The 22,259-nt window shown below is 41.5% G+C and overlaps 3 protein-coding genes across 4 annotated transcripts; 1 reads left to right on the top strand and 2 right to left on the bottom strand.

The window, feature by feature from the left end:
* The first annotated feature begins 2,633 nt into the window (after positions 1-2,633).
* On the top strand, positions 2,634-9,574 carry ddah2 (DDAH family member 2, ADMA-independent). 2 transcript variants are annotated; one of them, XM_084379243.1, is made up of 6 exons: positions 2,634-2,758; positions 3,573-4,138; positions 4,611-4,799; positions 6,780-6,899; positions 7,256-7,399; positions 8,249-9,574. In XM_084379243.1, the coding sequence occupies exons 2-6, from the start codon at positions 3,839-3,841 to the stop codon at positions 8,366-8,368; spliced, it is 873 nt and encodes a 290-aa protein (XP_084235369.1). In that variant the 5' UTR covers positions 2,634-2,758; positions 3,573-3,838; the 3' UTR covers positions 8,369-9,574. The 2 variants fall into 2 exon arrangements, with proteins under 2 accessions (XP_084235369.1, XP_084235370.1); XM_084379244.1 differs by lacking the exon at positions 2,634-2,758 and adding an exon at positions 3,009-3,079.
* A 231-nt stretch (positions 9,575-9,805) lies between these two features.
* Positions 9,806-12,791, bottom strand: rps5 (ribosomal protein S5). Its single transcript, XM_084379137.1, has 6 exons — positions 12,686-12,791; positions 11,677-11,780; positions 11,212-11,421; positions 10,651-10,779; positions 10,106-10,204; positions 9,806-9,918 (listed from the first exon to the last, which is right to left on the bottom strand). Coding segments are annotated over exons 1-6 (612 nt in total). The 5' UTR covers positions 12,687-12,791; the 3' UTR covers positions 9,806-9,849.
* Positions 12,792-16,163: 3,372 nt separating this feature from the next.
* Positions 16,164-21,631, bottom strand: ppt2b (palmitoyl-protein thioesterase 2b). The gene is made up of 8 exons (XM_084379932.1): positions 21,176-21,631; positions 19,913-20,066; positions 19,308-19,403; positions 18,788-18,895; positions 18,495-18,578; positions 18,117-18,201; positions 17,806-17,860; positions 16,164-17,660 (listed from the first exon to the last, which is right to left on the bottom strand). The coding sequence occupies exons 1-8, from the start codon at positions 21,368-21,370 to the stop codon at positions 17,517-17,519; spliced, it is 921 nt and encodes a 306-aa protein (XP_084236058.1). The 5' UTR covers positions 21,371-21,631; the 3' UTR covers positions 16,164-17,516.
* Positions 21,632-22,259: the final 628 nt, after the last annotated feature.

Consider the following 22,259-nt stretch of genomic DNA (forward strand, 5'->3'; position numbering starts at 1 on the left):
GAAATCCTGCCTGTTTGTAGGCTATAGGTCCACATATATGTCACATACACACTCTATATTTCAGCTTTGCATAAGCGAACCAGTGGAGGAGACTATCTGAACTCAGACGGTGCTGGTGTGTGGTGACCCCGCTGATGCCATGTTTGACGGGGATGTTTTGTGTGCTGGCTGGAGGATCTCAGTGGACAGATGGTGTTCTTTAATCCTGTCTGTGCCCTTTACCTCCCCTCCTCCATCCCTCCACATTTTCCCCTCTTCTATTACATCAACCTCACATTTTCTGTCTCATTTTCCGCCTCTGCGTGCAGGAAAAACACTCATATCTGGTCTTTCTTTTGTCTCCGTCACTGATCTGATCTGCCTCTGTGTCTTTAACTCTGTTGCTGTTGAACAACCTTGGCTGCAGTAGCTCGGTCTTGACAGCAGAAGGGAATATTGTGCTGCTTTGAGTGTAAAAGTAGGCACACATGTTTATATACACACAATCACAGCCATCTGTTACCTAGGATGTGTTTATGCATGTTTACATCGCTGCTGTGCAAACCTCTTAATGTCAGTTGCCAAATGTCAGCAAAACAAGGCTGATTATCAATTAATCATAAACGCAGCTCGCAAGACAGAGATGCAGAGCTTTTTCTGTAGCACCTGACGAGGCATCCTGTTTATCCAACCATCTCAACAGTGTCAAACATCATTTGACCCACATTTCAGGAAAGCCAGATTATTTTTTGTCCTGTCACACAGACAAAAACAGCCATGGCTCAGTAGCACAGCATCATAGGCCTTAATCTATGATGACTTAGAAAGGGAGAGACGAGTGAAGTCAATGAGCTGAGAACTGCTGAAATAAATCAACCGGGAAGCTGATAAGGTTAATGTAGCCATTTATTTAGAGCGCTGTGGGAGAGGTGAGAAGAATATCGACCTTTTGATTCACAGCAGACAGTCCAGGTTTTTGTTTAAAGGGCAGATACTAGCATCTTGGCAAGGCTGTTGATACAGTATCTGACCTTTCATAAACAATTCATCTGGATTAAAAGGAGGATATTTAATAGGAGGCCTTAATCCTAGTGGACCTAAACCTCACAGAAATACTCTAATCCATCATTAAATCAGTGTCTCAGTATAAGCAAAGGGTGTCAGGGGAGGCTTATATGTGACACAAGTAGGGATTTCACCAGTGGGGCCCAATTGGTTACCTTATGCTATCATTTTCCAATAACGCAGGCAGCTTTAGCTAGCTACAACTAAATTAAACTGCTTTTTATTGCTCTAAATAACCTGAAAGGTAGAGTTTATCTAAGTCATTAAGTTATAAACACTATTAATAAGTTAGAGACCCCAAATTAGCACCTGTGTGGCCTGAAATATCTGACAAAAAGCTAGCGTTAGCCTTAGCTAATGTTTAGCCTGGAAACCCGCTCCAATGTTCGTGCTAAGATCACAAGCTAATGTTGATATCAGGTGAATTTCATAAGCTTCAATGTCCCTAAAAAATAATGGTAAAGATGGATTAATGTCGCTAATTTAAGTCTAATTCTGGACGATGCAGCTAAATTAGGCTACTGTTCGTGATTAGCTTAAAGGTGCATGGAGAAAGAGGTTTTCAGGCCTGGGGCTAGCCGACTAGCATGCTATCTTCAGTATCTCTTGCGACACTAGGTCAAAACTGTTGTTTCTTTACATTCTGTTGATAATGTTAGTTAATTTTTGAACATTTTAAACCAAAATTTGAACATATTGCACCTTTTAAAGAGGAAGATGGTATCTTAATGTCTAAAAAGTTGATTAAAGGGGCACTATATAGTTTTAGGGGCGACATTTTAATCAGAGGAGAAAGATTTTCATTGACTATTTATTATTTTTTTAATGCATAAACAAACTAAATGTCTAAATGTACTGTCTTCAAGGAGCAACATAAATTCATAGTTTTACTTTGTTTATATGTGGCGGACCCTGCCACCTTTCTAGCTTCAAACAGTGTTCTGAGGACTTTATTTTCCTCTGAGAACAGCTTGTTTATTCAGTTATGGAAAAGATTAATATTTCTGAGTTGTACTATTACCTCATTAATATTGTGAATATTACAATTTTTAGTTTGAATTCTTCCCTGTAACTACAGTTTTTAATATTTTACTCTAAACTTAAACATGAAATATTTTTAAAAGCAAAAGACTAATGTTTTTGTGGACGTTGGTTATTGATTACTGTAAGGTGTAGCTACATGCGTCATTATTAAAGGCCAATAACAAACGCTGAGTAAATCAAACCAACGTGGATGGAGTCCGGACGGGACGGGTGGGGGATGGGGGGGCGGGACAGCGTCGTCAAGCCCGCCATTAATAAATGAAGAAGACCGGAAGTCTAGAGATTTGGGCTCTAAAAAATAAGAGCATAGTTTAGTTTTAATAGTCCCTTAGTTTTAACAATGTTGTTATAGCCGCGTTGTTTTCGCTCGACCACACCTGTGTTCGAGTTTAAACACATTAGCTGTTTAATTAAATTAAGTATGACGTGTTGTAATTGATCAGTCCTGTGAAACAGCAAAGGTAAACGTACAGGTTTTCAGTAGCCGTCTTATTCTGAAGCGCAACCGGAGATGTGCATATTCACAGTCGCCATCTTGACGAGCAGAGACAGACAAGAGGGGGGAAAAAGGGAGCGAGTGGATAACGGGAACTGGGTCGGTCCGAGACACTAAATCAAACACAGGGAAACGCGGACGAGCGGGGAAGCTGCGACACTTAAAAAAAAAAAGGTAAGCAGACATTAGTCTACGTGTTAATTTGTCGTTTGTTCAACTTCTGTGGGTGTTGGTGGTAGTTTCCCCCCCCCACCGTTAGAAGATGTGGACCATCATCAGAAGTATTTGGGGAAGGAGCAGTGAACAGTTGGGCGGTGCACTCCTGCAGCTGGACATTTAACATTTGTCCTGTCTCATTCATTGTGGCAGCTGGATACCTGGAAAACAATATAGGATATACTGAATATTGAAAATCACATCAGGAGAAATCATATTATGTCATGAGTGGGAACCACAGACAGAAGAAATACTCTGTTTTTGAGCCTTAACTTGCAGGTAAGTGTTCTGAAAAATGCTAAAATATGTCCTGCCTTAAAAATAAAAATAGATATCAAAGCCCAGCACTTGTTGCATAAGTTATGAAGCAGATTTCAGGAGACATCCTGTGTGGAAGTCCCTTTCTGCAGCCTCACAGTGGGCGACTGCTGGGAGTTACAGGGACGATGATGAAAGGGCAATTGTCCCCAATCTAACCCACTGCCCCAAACATGGAAAGGCCTCGCGAGCATATTGCTGGGCTTCTGAATAATGTTTCTTTATAATCTAACCTTGAACAATGCCTCCTTTTGTCTGCTTTCCACGGTGCTATCTCTGTGTGTTATTTCAGCTGGCCTTGAAAATGTTTCATGTGGTGATGGATTGTTTCCTCCAAAAATTCACATAAATACACTTCATCTTCAGAGCAATGTGGGAGACACTTACCTCTCAAACCCAGAGTGGTCCTCAGAACCAGCACCCTTGTTAATATGTCCATCTCCTTCTGTCTTAGGGCTGGGATCTGATACATCTTGGCATCTGCAGATGGAGGAGTAGCCGGTGGAGTACTGGAGTGAAAGCAGAGACGGACAGACAGGGATGATGATGCTCTCCACTTTCCTCCTGGACCTTTTGATCCATCCCATTAGCTTCCTCTAGAGTTCAACATACACATCTTTTAATTACCTCTTGCTTCTGGCAGAGCAAACCTATTGGCATCTTGGCAGAACACCAATACTTGCTACCACTTTTTATAGACATACAGTCTTTACTGTAATCATGGCAAACGTGTGCCCGTATGGCAAATTCACCCACGCCGTGGTGCGGGGCATCCCAGAGACCTTTGGGAAAGTGGTGGGAGACGGTCGTGAGAACGGCGAGGTCTCAGTGGACCTGGCCAAAGCTCAGCGTCAGTTCGGTTGCCTGACGGGAGCCCTGAGGCAGAAGGTGGGCCTGCAGCTGATCGAGATCCCCCCGGACCCCGAGCTGCCGGAGAGCTGGAGAATAGAGGATGTGGCAGTCATCCAGGGAGACACGGCGCTCATCACCAGGCCCTTCAAACAGCAAAGACGCAGTGAGGTAACACAGGGGAGAAGACAATGGCTTTAGTTTAGTCGTTTCTGCAGCCTAATCCTCTGCACTTAATCTCGCTTTGTGAGATAAAGGGCAGTTAGTAGCAGCCATGTGTTTCAGCTCATATCAGTATGGTATGAAATCAGCTTGCAGCAGATACTTCACTTATCTAAAATAACATTTAGTTGCCTTTTAGTTTTTTTTCACAGATCCTTGTTGTTACATGTTGGTGTTTAGTCGCCTTTTGGGGAACTCAGAGTAGACTGCAGAAATCAAACTTTTTAATACAGACTACCAAGACGACCAAACTCAAAAAGAAAATGTGTTTCGAGAGTAGGACTTTTGAATAATATCCTCAGTGAACCTCACCATATCAACGAACAGACATAGAAAGATATACGTCAACCACATGTATGGCTGATTTGAAATAAGCATGAACGTGTTTCTTTCTCTACTTCCTCACTCGTCATCTCTCCAGGCGGAGGCAGTGAGGAGGGTGATGTCAGAGCTCAACCTTACCGTGGTGGAGATGGGGGCTGAGGAGGGCGACTCTGCAGGGGCCACGCTGGAGGGCAGCGATGTCCTCTTCACAGGGAGGGAGTTCTTCGTCGGCATCTCATCCCACACCAACCGCAGGGGGGCGGAGGTGCTGGCAGACACCTTCAGGGTAAGAGGCATGAAGAGCAGATGGAGATGATCTCTTATCTTATCTCGTATCTTGATCTCCAATCACTGGAAGTTTAATATATTGCTTTATGGGTGATGGTATGAACTTCTGGCTCTTTAAAAAACAGACAAAAGCTTACCAATAAACCATAAAATGACCAGCTTGAATTGTAACCCAGTGCAACAAAGATAGTCTGAGAGCCAAAGTGCTTGTCAGAAAACAAACCCAGCTGCCAAAGTGAGCAGGTGGCCACTTGCTGTATTGCATTCTGGGGAATTATAGTCAGTAAACATTGATAAATGAGGTCTCTGCTTTGGCCAAATAATGGAGACCACACAGCAGGCCCCCTCTGGCCCGACACGACCCGCCCATTAGTATTGATTCCCTCACTTCTCTTAAGTGCATTTTTTACGCACTTCTGCTTTTCTTAACACACACACTTTGCATCCACTTGTGCTGAATGTGTGCGTTGTTGCTTTGTGTGTGTGTGTGTGTGTGTGTTTGTGTCTGGTATGAATTAGTGTGGGTGGGAGGGTTCGTGTGGTCAGAGCGGGGTGTAAGAGGAAGACCAGCTCAGACATCCTCTGAATGTTTACACCAGCATCTCAAATGCCTTTTTTTCAATACAATATGTCCCAAGTGCCAATTCAAGTGCCTATTACATATTTATAGCCAAGTATCGTCATCGTAAAAATAGCACAAAGTGGCCATGTTGCTTACGTTCCTTTTATATTTTGCAGCTAAGAGAGAGATGCCTTTAAAGTGCAACTTCAGTTTGTTTTAGATCTTTGTATTTTTAGCCGTGGATGGTATTGTTGGTCAGCTAGTCCAGGACTTTTGTTCAGAGTGAAGTATCTCAACAACAAAGGATGGATAGCTTTGAAATCTGATACAGATGTGCATGTTGCCGAGAGGAGCGTCTCTAACCCCGTTTCCTGTCACTCCTCAGCTGCGTTTAATAAAGCCATGGATAGGATAAAATAGTAATTAAAAAATCTTCCCCACTGTTTACATTTGTTCTGTTTTTACATTAAACGTATTTGTGACGAGATGGAAACGCCAGTATCTGTAAAATAGTTTCACATTGGTCTGGCTGCTCGTTAAATTAGTTAAACTGTAGGTTTTTACAGACAGTCATCATAAAGATATGCCTTATTCGGTCTCCTGTTGTATAGTTAAAGGATAAGTTCACCCAAAAATGAAAATGTTGTCATTACGGCTCACCCCCGTGTCGATGTAAAGTCAGGGGAAGTTTCGTAGTCCACAAAACATTTCTGAAGCTTCACAGCAAACCAGTGTTACAACTGAAGTAGATGGGGACTTGTTTTTATTTATTTTAGTGTTATGTATGACACTCAAACAAGTCCCCATCCACTGCAGTTGTTTAGGAGAAGGCTTCAATGCTGCTTTGCTGTGAAGCTCCAGAAATGTTTTGCTGACTAGGAAACTTCACCCGACTTTCCATCAGCACGAGGGTGAGTAATGACTGAATTTTCATTTTTGCGTGAACTGTAAACTGAACTGAACTTTAAAGGGAAAATTGTTCACCAGCTTTGGTCAGAGAGAGACTTCTGTCATACCAGAGCTAGAGAAGTTTCTAGTCTAGGGCTTGTCTTTTTCAAAGCTACGTACTAAAGGTCAAGTCATGAATTACCGCAGCTTCATTAAGCCCAAATAAAAGACTGTTCAGACTAAGAGGTGGCAACTGCATGACTGCCTCTGATCCTTCACAAGGAAGTCTGAAATCACTCAGCAGGCTGCTTTGTGTGGAGCTGTTGGTGGTAAAAGTTCGACACTTAAACTAAAACAGAGTTGTTGTTAAGGGCATTATTAACACTTGAGCTTCTCCTACTGGGAGTATGTCTGCTGTTAAAAAAAAGAAAAGGGCCCTCAGGTGACAGACACAAATCTAGATAAGGGGATGTGTCTCGTTTGAAGGGACAGCGTGTTAATTAAACCTTTCAACCTCCATCTGTTCAGGACTTTGCTGTGTCCACCGTCCCCGTCTGTGGTGGAGCCCGACTGAAGAACGTCTGCTCCATGGGAGGTCCGGACACGATCATCTTCAGCAGCAGTGACGGGGCCAAGAAGACCCTCCGGGTACAGTCAACGTTGATAAATATAAATTACACTACATTAAATACAATTTTACAGTTTTCTCCTCAAAGTATTATAAAATCATGTATTAGCCCGGTCCTCAGTCAATATTGATCTTATCCATCATCCATACACACATTTTCACACTCTGTGTGCATGTGTCAGTGTTTCCCCTCTCTTTGTCCTAACATGAACTGCTCACATCAGATTTCCCGACTGCTGAGGTCATATTAATAACGGGACTGATGTTGCCTCTGAGTCTATGTAATGTTGGGAGTGGACTGATGTAATGTGTATGTGTGTGTATGTAGCAGTGCAGGGTGGTGCACAGTGACATTAAGTATGTCTTTGTTTTGCAGATGATGGAGCAGCTGACTGATCACCACTACGAGGTGCTCACTGTTCCAGAGGAATCGGCAGCGAACTGCGTCTACATCAAAGGTCCTTCCAGCCGGGACTTCCTGCTCCACCGACCTGCAGAGGAATGTCCTGACAGCGCCTCTGTGAGTAAAGCTGAGGAGTTAGGGTTTTTTTCTCTACTCTTTCAGTTATTAAAAACGAGCCTCATCTTTATTCAATTAAAGGATTATGAAAATGTAATATTGAGCTCTAGCCTAAAGTTGAGTGAATCACAGGAGACAGGTCCTGATTTAAGAGGTTGGACTCCAGAAACACTGGATCATACAGTTCCAAACTTTTTATTAAACCCCCCTGACAGGTAGCATGTCTTTCGGCCTCCTTTCCACCATTTTGTAACACAGGCAAGATTTGAGGTCCAATCCAAGATCATTCGGATGACATAAGTGAGGGATAATGCCTGAGAAGGTGTCCATTTTCAGGAATTAATGAAGTACGTGGATGCTCCGCGGAGTCCATTAATTCCTGATTATGGACACCTCGGAGGTTTTCCTCGCAAAATCTGAGGATTTGACGAATACCTGGAACAATCATTAGTCTTACAAGGTTCTTATGCAACCGAAATGTTGACTACTACTATAAACTAGTCATCAGCTGTCCATGTAAAGTACCTCAAATATGTACTTACAGTACTTGAGTAAATGAATGTAGTTACTTTCCACCACTTCTCTAGTTGATTAACTCTATGTATTATACATTTTAATGTCAAAGAAAGTCCAGAATATTTAGTCTACATGAGCAGTCTGTAAAGCCTTAAAGTCATTTCACAAAACGGACACGTGTGAGTTATTAAAGTCATTCTGCGGCTGTGAATTCCAGCCAGTGAAGCAGGTTTTCCTCATGTTCCTTCTTTTACTGGCCAGTAACTTCTTCCTTTGAGTGAATCCAGGACAGCGTGATAATGAGTGCGTCTGTTTTCTCCGTCCTCTCTGCAGGCCTTCCAGAAGCTGCAGGACTACACCCTCCTGCCTACAGCCTGCAGCGAGGCCTCCAAACTGGGAGCGTCCCTGTCCTCGCTCTGCCTCCTCATCAACAGAAAACACACATATTTCTGAAAACAGTTCTTACCATCAGTAGGAAACACAGCAAAGTGGGGGTAAAGTGAGGCGTCCAACTGGGCCACATCACAGATTTCCACATATTAACATTCTCGTCTATTTATTTAAAGGGGAACAACACTGACACACAGCATCTGTGTGAGAATATGATCCGACTGTAACATCTGTAAAGTGACTCTCTGTAGCTGGTTCATGGCACTGCTGTGCCCCCTGCTGAACCAAAAGTGCAGCACTCAGCTTTAATGTAACTATTCATGAAACCACTTAATTCAGACGAAGCTTCACAGTTTCCAGTTTCTACATCACAGAGATGACAAATCATTTACATAATCTGATAGACGGCGTTGGTACCAGGGTTTCATCAGGTTTTTAGGACTTTTTAATCACCACACGAAATGAAATTTAATTTTTAGAACAGTTTTTAAAATAAATTCTGCAATCTGGATGGTTGGCACAAAATGAATGAATCAACCAATAAGCAATGTTTAACAAACCCACTATTGACTCTTGCCCTTTATACCCAACATTACTGCTGACATCAGGCAAGAGGAACATATTTTAAAATACTTAGGAGCTGTTCATTTGAGACGAGATGTTCCATCAGCATTTTGTCCCTCCAGATACCAAACCTGAATCCTGAACTTTGTTTATGGGCCGATACCGAGTAGATATGAAAATGTTATTTTTTAACAGCTGTGTACTATTAATCCTGTCGACGTTACACGAACCACTTGCTTTTTACAGATATTAGCTACTTAGTTGCATACAGGACAACGCTGGGAAGTAGCAGGGTCCTTAATAAATGATGTGGCATCAGATAGATGCATGGACTTTTGTACTATGCGATACAAATTCCAACATTTTAGGACATTTTCCATACTGGTATCAGAATAACCCAGATAAAAACGTGATACCTTCCAAAGGCCTTTAACAAAACTGAAATCAGTGCAAGACTTGTCATGTGGTACCTAAATGCATGTCTGCAGATGCACCACACTGTGAAGCTCTCATGTCCATAATACATAAACAGTTTGGTACCCGTTTTAATTCTCCTCAAGTTTTAGTTTTACCAACTCTCACAATGACATGTAGCTGCTAAGAATAGAAATGGCGAGTTTTTGTTGTTTTTTTAAATACTTGTTTTAGCTTTATGTATGAATTTGTAGACGTGTAGCAATGCCAATAAAACAACCTAAGACAGTAGTTGTCTTGATTGTCTGTAATTTATCAGGACTAATGTTTGAGTGCATCTTCACCTGAAACATCCTCATGATCAACTCTGGCCCATTCATGAGTTTGTTACCTGCCTAAATCTGTGTGATCTACCGGACCTTATTTCTGAAGTCTGTCCTCATTGCCCTCCCTGAGAGCAACATATGTTAAAAGGATGTTAAAGCAGCTTCATTTAAAAAAAATGCACTTGTGACATCAACAGGAATTTCTTCAAATTTATTTGTTTTGTTAGAAAGCAAACATGTTTAACGGTTGGACTTGGCAACTCTCTCCAACTCGTCTTTCTTCTTGATGGCGTAGGAGTTAGATGAACCCTGCAGGGACAAGAATTCAGTTTTAAACACTTCACCATACATTTCAGAGCAAAATACAAACAAGGACCACATTATAGACTTCCTCACTCTGAAGGGTCAGTATATAAAAGCATCAGGAGGGTTCAGTAATAGGAATTGTAACAGTGCTGCTTATTTTACTTTACATACGGTCAGTGGATAAACTTACCTTAGCTGCATTGATCAGCTCATCAGCCAGGCACTCGGCGATGGTCTTGATGTTCCTGAAAGCAGCTTCTCTTGCTCCTGTGCACAGCAGCCAGATGGCCTACAAGACAAGAGAGACGGACAGGAGAGGGTGAGACGGGCTGACACATTCACTTCAGTGGAATAAACACTGGACTGTGTGTAATGTATCTGAGTTTGTGATTGACTAGGCCACAACAGGCTACAGCCAACGAATAAGCAAAGATTTTTTTCCTCTGCGAGCACTCTAGCACACCGGGACAACGGGTTGTATCCAGGCGTGACTCTAGCCTCGCTTAACACAGCAAATACAAACAATTATCACAGCGAATGAGAATAAAGCAGGTTTTGGTCAAGGAGGTGGATTAAAGGAATATGTAATTGTGAAATAATCTTACAGACAATGACTTATTCAAGTAACAGTCGAACTCCTACACAGTAATTTCCCACTGGAAGAATAAAATACTATCTGTATTCAATCAAAGAAAGAAAAACGACAACTTTTAATGTAAATGAATGTGTGGTCACCTGGTTGACTCTACGGAGAGGCGACACATCCACAGCCTGCCTCCTGACGGTACCGGCACGACCAATACGGGTGGAGTCCTCACGGGGTCCGCTGTTGATGATGGCGTTCACCAAGACCTGGAGGGGATTCTGGGAACAAAATTTACAAAGAAACAGTCAGATTTCAATCAACAAACAAGAAGTGGTGAACTAACATTAAGAGACATTCACGGCACCGCTGAGATCTGACACAAAGTGCTGGTAATCTGCTCAATATTTTAGGTAAAGCGCAGTCAGAGTGCAATATCTGAAGTCTGTTTTTGACTTATTTTGATTGTGTCAATTAACGCCTTATTTTTTCTTTTCAAGTTTCATTAGAAGAAGCATTATCTGAGTGCTGTGAAGTATCTTTAGAGCAGGACAACTATTGATCTGTGGGGCTTTGAACTGGATCAAAATCGATCTGCTCCTTTGACAAAAATCTCCCAAGTCCTGCCTTTCGATATCAGTATTGATTGAGTCTAGTATTTAAAGTCACACCAAGCAAGATTGACAATTGTTGTGAGCTTTAGTGGTGCATACCTCTCCAGTCAGCAGGTGGATGATCTCGAAGGCGTGCTTGACAATGCGCACGGTCATCAGCTTCTTGCCGTTGTTGCGGCCGTGCATCATCATAGAGTTGGTCAGACGCTCCACGATGGGGCACTGGGCCTTACGGAAACGCTTGGCGGCATAGCGTCCTCCAGAGTGTGGCAGGTACTTGGCGTACTTCTCTTTCACGGCAATGTAATCCTGTAGAATACATGAGGCGATTTAAGCATCCTGGTGTATACATTGTTGGGGGACAGCTTGTATTGGAACGTAGTGTGTCTAAGTTGGTGGTTGACTGGGTCACAACGACTACAGCCAACGAATATACAGAGACCATTTCCTCTGCGAGCACTCTAGCACACCAGGTCAACAGATCAGTGACAAGGCGTGACTCTAGCCTCGCTTTACATTGATGAATACTTTATTAAACACAGTAGATGAGATCTCGGTCCTGACCTGCAGGGAGATGTCGTTGATCTGGACATCATCCGTGCTCCACTTGCCGAAGAGCTTAATCTCTGGGGTCTCGGCCACAGCTGGGGCATTCTCCCACTCGGTCACTGAGGATGAAGGGGAAAAAAGGCAGGTGGTTAATTCAAGAAAAACAAAGCTCTTCATATTTCATCTGGCTTTGTGATCTCATGCTAATGTAAGACTGCAAACTGCAGTTGTGTAGTTGGTATTGATCACATCTACACCGTGGAGCAAACTGGATCCGTCATATATTATCACCTGGCATTGCTATATATTTAATCAATTAATAACTTTCGACATGATCGTGCTGTCATTTGACAACATCGGACATTGTAATAAATCGCATTACTCCGGTCAAACACACTGGTCGAGGTCGATATCATAGCTAGCATACTTTACACAGCGCTAACCGCTTTCAGTCTCATCTACCCGACGTTATACACACACACCTGGATACAGATGAAGTCCTTAAATATGTGTCCATGGCACATGTAACATTAATATACCTAAAGGTAAGGTCAGATCAGGGGTTTAAAACAGAGCCACACTGTCACAGCAGGGCCCGAGTTGAAGCCTGCTTCTCTAAACTTAACGCATCGTTAGCTAACTTGTCAACTGTCAAGCTAGTGAACGTCTAAAAACTGCCGACTTGTACACTTAAAACCACAAGTGACATTTTCTGTTGTGAAAATCTTGACAATCGTAATATACAATCGTAAAACTATGTAAATCTGAGTGGTGAATATGAGATCTATCCCGTTGGCTCATCAACATGCCGCTTCCACATGTGCTAGCTCGCTAGCCACATGCTAACGCTCAGCGCCGTTGTGCTCGCAGGGCAACACTTAGTGCAAATAAACCGACATTACGGCAAAACTGAGATGCTGTGATCTGTTTTCTGGGGTGACGGGAGTCGGTGCGGCTTCTAATAATCCGAAAAGTACACGTTTAAACGCATTTGAAGCAAGTAAAAGGTGAATTTTTCACTCACTTGTGTCTGCCGTTCTGTACCACACTTCTCTGAGACGGAAAAGGGCCTTTCCGAGGCGCCGCGTGCAGATATCCGGTGAGCTGGCCGGATACTTCCGGTGCGCAATGCATGCATGGAAATGTAGTTTTAAAGTGTGATGGAAATAAAATGCTGATCAATCAAGCAAACTTTATTTATATTACGGAAGCCCTAAAGGGCCATGCATTCATACATTTTATTTCCTCTGTTTTCCTGTGATAACGAGTTAATTCATTTGTTTTCTCAAGATCTCGAGTTATTATCTCGAAATAACAACTGCCGGTTTCCCGATATAACGGGATAATTTTCTCGAGATCTCGAGATAACGAAATTTTGTTTTCCCGAGATAACAATATAATTTGAGATCTTGAGAAAACAAAACGATAGTGTAGTTTATTAAATCATTGCAGGAAACATCATTCAGTGTAGCAATGTCAGAGGAGCAGGAGCTAACGATCACCGCATCACATATCTTTTCAATCAATGGCTGACAGGCTGAAATAGCATTAGGCCTTGCTATTATAGATAATATACACATTAGTGTGTTTAATCTGAAAGGAAGTTATCAAGGCTTCAGCTATATAGGCGGCGCAATCTAAGTGAGTTTGATGTCATCGTTAACTACATAGCTGACCAGCTACGAGGTCCCGGGTGTCTCCATAATCTCAGGCCTATCATATCACAGTCACTGTCGAGATGTCGAATTAATTATATCGTTATCTTGGGAAAACAAAGTTTCGTTATCTCGAGAACTCGAGAAAATTATCCAATTATCTCAGGAAAACGGCAGTCGTTATTTCGAGATAATAACTCGAGATCTCGAGAAAAACAAATGAAATTAACTCGTTATCTCGGGAAAATGGCAGTTGTTATTTTGAGATAATAACTCGAGATCTCGAGAAAACAAATGAAATTAACTCGTTACCACGGAAAAATGGAGGAAATAAAATGTATGAATGCATGGCCCTTTTAGAAAAATCAACTTTAATGTGCTTGTTTGCTTCCTTTTAGGAGGTGTCTTGTGTTTCCTTGATTATGTTGTAACAAATTAAGACAAAAATGATGCTCAAAACTGTTATTTATTGAGGAATAGACAACATTTGACACATTTCCATTGGCAGACCACATACTGTAGAAATTGTAGGACCAGTGTCAAAATAGTAGTTTCTGTTTTAAGTTTTAAAAAACTGTCCGTATCCACAGGGAGAAAACGCGACACAGAGGACATCCCTTAATAAAATCCCTATCTTAAGCAGTCAGGTCAATGAATTTGCACAAGCAAACATTAAAACAAAGGATGCGACAATATTAAAATAACACTGGAAGTTTAAAACTCTAAAACATTTACAATCATCCAATCTTCATCGTTTCCCTTCTCTCTCTCTGCTTGTGCAATGCGTACTTTACGCATTAAAATAGTAATTCACTTCTTGTTTTATCGTACAGTAGATATTTCCATTTCGTCTTCCTTTGAGAAACACATAAGTACAACATGCGACCATAAACATTCAACAAAATGCAAACAGTTCGAAATCCCTTCTGCGACAGAGACAGAGGAACAGGAAGGTTGCTAAAACGCCTGAGATATCTAAATGTAATGGGAGGTAAAGACTGCCACGCACTGTACTATAGTCTGGTGGGAGAGTAAACACTAATATAGCACTGCCACTCTCTGGCTTCTCTACATCAGTCTCCACCCGTCTCCATTCATTTTAGCACCGTCACTAAAGGCAGTGTACCATAGCACTTCGGTATGGGACATGAAACACTGAGGCATGAGGGGAAAGTTTAAGGCTTAATCTAATAAAGCTTCAAAAGCACTGCATGACGAGTACAATAAACATGATATCCACAAACAGATGTGCACACTAAATAACAAAACAGGACAACACGAGTCCTCCAGGGTTAAAAATATGGAGAAATACAAAGATATAAATTACTGCACTGTAAGATGAGCAGGGCAGTGATTCTGTACATGTAGACAAGATGACCGAACGTCACTCAGGCACTGTTGCGTTGTATGTTGTTCTGAGGTATGTGTGTCTAAACACACACAGACACACACATGGATAAATACAGTGTGTGTGTGGGATTGGTATATTAAAGAGATAAACTAAAACTTTTACAGAAAATAAAAAGGAGCATTCCAACAATATTTAGACAAGAGGAGCAGTCATGAGCTGGTCAGGCTGTGAAAAACAGCTTGGAACAGATACTTTTTAACAAACATCCCATTTACACCTGGTACTAAAAAGGCTTCTGTGTCTGGAGAAGTTCTCCGGGTAAAAAAAACATCTGATCTTGCCTTTGTGTGCACGCCTGGTGTTTTTAATGCATTCTCGTAATCCTCAGTGAGATCTGATCTCTGTCCTCAGTGAGAAATGTGAAGCGGCTGCGAAACAGCCCCAGATAACCTTTAAAAAAATCAGAGTTTTGTGGGTTGTTGAGTTAGGGAAACTTTATAAACATTGTAAAACAATGTCTGCAACAAATTCTTAATTATTTGACCCCTCTTGTAAATTCGGCATATGTTAAACATTAGATTATTCTTTTCTTCATATAAAAATCTTCTGTCAGGTCTGCTGGGTTTGTAGCAGAACTGGCGTGTAGGCTACTCTATAACTAGATAAAATATATGCTTTGTCAAAGCAGATCAGTTATTTCTTACGATATAATTGTATATCATATACGTTTAATCAGTCACTAGAGCCATGTTTCTTTCAGCTTTCTCACATACTTTCTCCTGATATTTGAACAATAACCTATCGCGTTTACACCTACTTAAAGGATAACTACCGTTTTTTACAACCTGGACCTTATTTCTGGCAAAAGATATGGTCATTTACTCACCCAGATAACTTTGGTGTCATTCGGCGTCGTTCGGACGAAATTAGATCCAGTGTAGCGGCGATATATCCATATAATGGGAGAGACGGGGCAGCGACACACAGCCTCTATATAACGCATTATCTGCCACGAAACTAGTTCATTTCACCAATATTTTGTTACGATATGCTAGCGCTATTCCCCTCTGAGTCCGGGCTCGTCCGTTATCAACATCCGGGGTCAAACTAGCAGTAGCAGCTACAGGTAATCAAGCCGCGCTGTCGCGGGTGCGCGCGCAGCTCAGAGACGACATCTTCCAGGTCAGAGGTAGTAGATCAGCCTACAGACCCCGGATGTTGATAACAGACGAGCCCGGACTCAGAGGCTAATAGCGCTAGCATTTCATAACAAAATATTGATGAAATGAACTAGTTTCGTGGCAGATAATGCGTTATATAGAGGCTGTGTGTCGCTGCCCCGTCTCTCCCATTATATGGATATATCGCCGCTACACTGGATCTAATTTCGTCCGAACGACGCCGAATGACACCAAAGTTATCTGGGTGAGTAAATGACCATATCTTTTGCCAGAAATAAGGTCCAGGTTGTAAAAAACGGTACTTATCCTTTAAGATCCGAACACGATGCAAGCGAGACTACCTCCAAATGTGGTCGGGCAGATCTGATAGTATTCTGTTCACGACGCATTTGCACTTTGCATTAACGTGCTTTTATCTTTATCTTGGTAACGTGTCCGGATTAATATCACATTTTAATACCAGGTGTCAGGTGCCTGTGTTACAAGCTAAGGTTGAGGAATTTGAAAGATACGGATGAGTACCAGGGAGAAAGGGTTTAACAAAAGACATTGTTTTTTTGTTTTTAATAGAAATGGCAGCATGTTGTGGGCTAAACTTGAGCGTAAAGTCAGGATATTTCACCCTCTCAGCCTCTGCTCCATTGATTTTTGATCCTTCTCTGTTTAACGTGTCCCTTTTCCTTCTGTAAAGCAACATTAAATTGTTGGAGTGCTCCTTTAATGTCTAAATTTGCATTACCGTTGCAGACTATATTAACATAACACCAGTTAAACCGTTAACACGTTTATGGAAGCCTTTGAATTTGTTGCTTCAGACACTTTTTGTCTTGTACTTATTTTTTTATGTGCTGGATTTGTCCAACAGCAACAACAACATGGTCTAAAGGAAATCATTAAAGGAACATGCAATTCACTTTCTTATAAGAGGATTGATAGGTCTGTAGGATGAATATAAACTGTTAGCTTAGCTTAGTTTAGCTTAGCACAAAGACTGGAAACAGCGTGCTTGGAAGTTGCCTACCAGAGCCACTAAAGCTCACAACGTAACACAAAACTTAGAGTGTTAAGAGGATAATTTGCAGTTTTATGGTGTTTTATTTCTTAGTTTGGAGCAGTAGCTTCCTGGAGTCTCCACTGTTTGCCTGGCAACCTCACAGTGACGACAAGACTCCAGGAAGTAACTGCTCTGAACAGGAAATACTCACATAACCTCCTATAAAAACCACAAATTGTTGTTGTTTCACTTCAGTTTTTGCACAATTTGGACAAACAAGCTTTAGTTGGTCAGTTACTGAACTTTAGAGGTGCTGGTAGATGGATTTTGTTACCTTTGGACAGAGTCAAGCTAGCTGTTTCCCCTGCTTTTATGCTAAGTTAAGCTAACCGGCTAATCTTCTCATCTAACCTAAATATCAAAGTATTCCCTTTAAAAGTAACCTAGTAGTTACTACAACGAATATAAAGAACAAAATGTATCTACAGAAACACAAAGGAAAAAGTTATTTGTTAGGAACTTTAACCTAAAAAATGAGATTAGTAAACTCACAAGTGTTTGCAAGGATACTTTACAGTGGTTGTAGAGGCAGACTGTCAGACTTGGTGGAAGCTCAGAGCTTATAAAACTGCAGGGTGTGTATCTGTGTGTGTTTGCTGCAAAGAGTTTTTTTTCTACACCAGCCACTTCTCCATGCACACGTGGAAAACCGTCTCGTTCGAGTGCCAAAACACGTGTTCGACGCCGGGAACAGAACAGATGATCAGATCTCCACGAGCCGCCAGCGTCTTCAGGCCGAAAACGTCCCTCAGATACAACTGAGACGGGAAAAAAAGGAGAAGAGACAAGTAAGATGACACAATAAATAAGTGACTATAAGTGAAAAATAATCCAATATATTGATCACTGTAAGAAACTAAAACAGTGTTGTGTTTGTTTGTCTGTAGCGTGATCTTCACTCACATCTTGGTGCTGCATCTCAACAACGGTCTCGTTGTCGTCGTAAAATCCAAACTGACTAGAAACCACGAGAGAGAGAAAGAGAGAGAGGAGGATATACTGCGTGAGCATCACATGAGAGTCTTCTGATCAAACACTGTCAAAAGCAGATCTTGTAGAGCCGTGTAACGTGTGAACTGAGCGTAGAAAGTGTTTTTTACGTTGGAACAGGCAGACTTTACAGAAGCCACATTAGAAGCCACTGAAGTTAGTGATATGGGACATATTTCCAGCTTTGAAAGATGTGTAACAGTCAACAGAGACTACTGACTGACCTCGACTGCCAGGGAGTGATGACGCCGTCGTCTGGTCCTCCGATCAACACCAACTTTTTGATTTTCAGGAAGTTCTTCTTCCACTCTGAGATCGAGACATAAAAGACAGGTCAATAAACACTCAGTGGACAGCTTATGGTTACAACAGTCATAAATTCTGGCTTTACAAAGCTCAGTTTTAGTTGAAATGTGTAAATTCAACTTTATGTTTATTACTGAGGTCATAGTTAATGGTGGTGTTATACTGAAATACATACAATACAACAGTAATAGTAAATAATAACTTTTCTATCATTAAACACTCTGACTTTACTTCTGTTGCATCATAAAGACAAACATGAACCCACTGATGGTTACACTCATTTATAATGTGCTGACCTGTTGAATTGGGATTGGACCTCTCGCTGTTGAGCAGAGCCAAATAATCGCTGCTGTTCACATACAGGTCTCTGTGGTGAGGGTCTGGAGGACGAGGAGGAGGAGGAGGACAAGAAAACAACATGTCAAACCACTCATTCATGAAGATACACACCCTTTCTTTTACTACCTGTTATAATTTAAAGAAAACCCTGAATATCTAATCTCCAGGTTTGACAAACTCATTTTATGACTCTACAAACTCACACCTCCTGTTTGACAACCGTATGAGAAAGTTATTCTCGGAGTCTCACCATTCCAGTAGTTGCAGATGGAAATCCTCTGACCGAATGACGTGTAGCAGAGGTGGTAGAGGTTGGACTTGACGAACTGAGGGAAGAGGTACCTCAGGTAGTCTGTGTCTGAGAGGAAGAGACAGACAAAGAGCAGGATGAAGATCAAACCCGACAGCTTCCAGAAAAAACTACTCTGTAACATGTTACACCTGCAATGACTGAGCTTTATGGCCACTAGGGGGCAACAGCAACTATTTCGGAACACAACATTGACATTTCATCACCTTCTGAAAATTGATACGGTGAACTCGTTAGCAAACAGTTGTTTTCCAGCAGCCACAGAGCAAATTAATCTTTCATTTGGAGTCGCGTTTCTGGCCACCTGATTAACGTAAGTTCAACATTCGCTCTCTTTTAGCTCTATTTTTGGTCTCCACCATCTCCTGAAGGAAATATCTGGCTCTTTAGCTGCTGCAAAATATTGATTACAGCCGATTTAAATCCTAATCATGTTATTAGCTTGTGAAGTTGAACCCACCTCCATATTGGCCGGCCTGAGGCGAAGACAGGGAGATGAAAGACTGGACGTTGTGGTCAGACAGAGTGGAGAGGATTCCTCTGCAAACCAGCCCACCTGGGATAAAACAGGACCGTTATCATCAGTCTTTTACCTTATCAACTAGTTTCAGCTCTAATAGCATTGATTTCATACACTGTAAAGACTTCATACCATTATTTTTCACATTCATGTTCCTGAAAATACGTTTTATCTATAAAAACATGTAAAATTTAAAGAAAAGACTTTTAAATTTGACAGTTTCTTGCAGGAATACTAATGTTCTGCGCTAAAACTTCCCCATGAGTTATTTACATAAGCCGTTCTCATCAGCACGTGAGTTTCTTCCCCTGGTTTTTACTAACTGGAATATTTATCAGTTTCCCTGGACGGGAGTTTCCACTCCTGACTGAAGCAGAAATCTATCCAGCGAATAAAACAACAAACTGAGTCAGCGTGAAATATTTAAAATCTACAGAGCGCTGAGGTCACTTTAAGCAACAGTGACTTGTAACCAAAGACACATACCGAGACTGTTTTATAATCTTAAACAAACACCACATGTATGTCTCGGTTTTCTCACGTACCTTGAGAGTAGCAGATAAAGTGGACGCCGTCTGCCGAGTTTTGCATTATTGGGTAAATAGCTGCCTTGAATCCTTCCACCTGCTTCCACATGGGCTGCAGGCTGGCACTCCTGTCGAACAGGTCGATGACCGTCACATTTGTTCCAGGATGAGACTGAAGGAGGGAGAAGAAGATGGTTTTGTGTTAAACAGCTGCAAGAAACATCAGGCAAACTTCTGCATTGAAAGCAAGGCAAACTAATCTTGTGCCATCAGGTCCACAGGGATGTTCAGCCGCTAACTGATCGGGATGTGCTTGAAATATTGATGATTCATTAGGCTGTTTGGTAAGAAGACACAGACTAACTGAAGCGTGGAGGGAGCGGTGAGGATTTCCGCTTTCGATTTGTTTTTTTTTATTCCAGTAATGTCTTCAGGCTGGTTTCGGCTCTCTAAACACGTGGCAGAGACGGAAAAAAGAGGAACTTAAATCTTGGTTTACCGCAGAAATCGTCCTTCAACCACAACACAGTCTGACCTCTTTCAAATCATGTTTGAGGGGGTTTGGAGGAAAAACTGGAAAGGCCGGATTTAACCTGTGCATTTAAAACTCTTCATTATCATCACAAGTAAAAGTCACTTGAATAAAACCTCCTCCATGTGCTCTAATCCTCATCGATTTAAAAGGTGCACTACGTAGTTTTGGGGAAGAAATCAGAAGAGAAAGACCAAACAAACTAAATAAACAAACTGACCTCTTACTTTGTTTATATTTGGCGGACTCTGCCACCCTTCTAGCTTCAACCAGTGTTCTGGGGACCTTATTGTCCTCACATATATTTGTGTTATTATTGTATAATAATGTACTACACAGTGCCCCTTTAAGGTAACAAAAAGAGCAGATTGGCTCAATACAGTTTGGTAATTTCCATGAAGAACATTTCAGTGCAAACTTCAGATTATATGAAGACAAAATAACACATTACCAACTCTACAACAACACATTTAATTGCATTGTTCTCACCACTCACTTTCTCGTGTAATTGCTACAGAAAAAAACTCATTAAATGTGCATTAAAAGACAGTCTGACTCCATTATCATGATGATAAAAGCTGATTTACCACAGTGCAGGTCTGTGTTGTGCTGATAACATGTGGTTACACAAGCTGTAAGGCCTGCTGTACACACTGTATTAGGTCAAACCCTGTGTAATAAAACTGTGCACACAAAATATCAACACAACAACACTGCTGGAGCAGCCCATCTTCACCACCTCCACTCACCTCGTTAATGAACCGCTGTAAGTTTTTAAAATCCCCTGAGCTGTCGAACAGACCGTGCACTATGATCACCGGCTTGTACCCGACCGCCGCAGCCCAGAGACACGCACCGAGCAGCGGATACAGCAGCCCGGCCGCCCCGCTGCACCTCCACCACCTCCTCCTCGGGGTTGACGCAGCAGAATGAGAGCCCTTCATCACAACTCAGAACAATTCAAATAAAAACCCTTCACAGCTGTGCAACACAAAACACACAACTTTTTAAAAAAATAAAATAAAAAAATCTTGATGTTTGGCTAATGTTGTGCTAACATCTTTAGCTCCCTTGTGTTGTTCCAGGCAGCGGTGAGGAAGAGGCTGAAGTCCGCCCGTCAGTGTCCCTGAAATACCGCAGCTCCAGCAGCCTCCCGGTGTGTTTACTGTTTGATAACAGCTGCTGCCTCTCTGCTTTGCTTTCTTCTGTTTGTTCCGGTTTTAAATTAAAAGCGAGGCAGACGCGGTTGACGTCATTTCCGGGTTCGTCTCGTCCAATCAGCGGCGCGGACACAGAAAAGCCCTGATTTCTACAATAGTCATTGTTTATGATGAGTACACTGTGTACTAATGAGCTAATAAACCTTTAATTAATGTTATAATCCGGGTGTTTCTTTTTATTTTGACGCTTTACAATAACCGCCTTTAATAAATGTTACATTTACAGTTATTAAACTTTAGTTAATAGGTATTTCCCTGTGCTTCTGTAGAGGTTTATAAACATCAGCTGCATCCTAAACAATAAACATTTACTTAATGAATGCTTTACGAAGCATTTGATTGTTAATAGTGAAATATTTAGACTATTAACTAAAGTTTAGTTCATTATAAATTCATCGTTTAAAGTTGAGCTGAAATGAAAAATGCCTTTTTAACAATATCAGATGACATTGACCGGCACATTGTGCACCTTTATAACAATATAAGCCAAAAAATGTACAAAAAAATCAGCTTCTTTGTATTTTTATATCCTTATACATAGCTTATACATAAGCTTGTACTAACCAATTTAAGCCAATAATGTCACGCCACCCACCCATCAACTTATCTTTAT

This window comes from Pagrus pagrus, assembly GCF_965226575.1.
Source record: "Pagrus pagrus genome assembly, chromosome: 17".
Classification (NCBI taxonomy): domain Eukaryota; kingdom Metazoa; phylum Chordata; class Actinopteri; order Spariformes; family Sparidae; genus Pagrus; species Pagrus pagrus.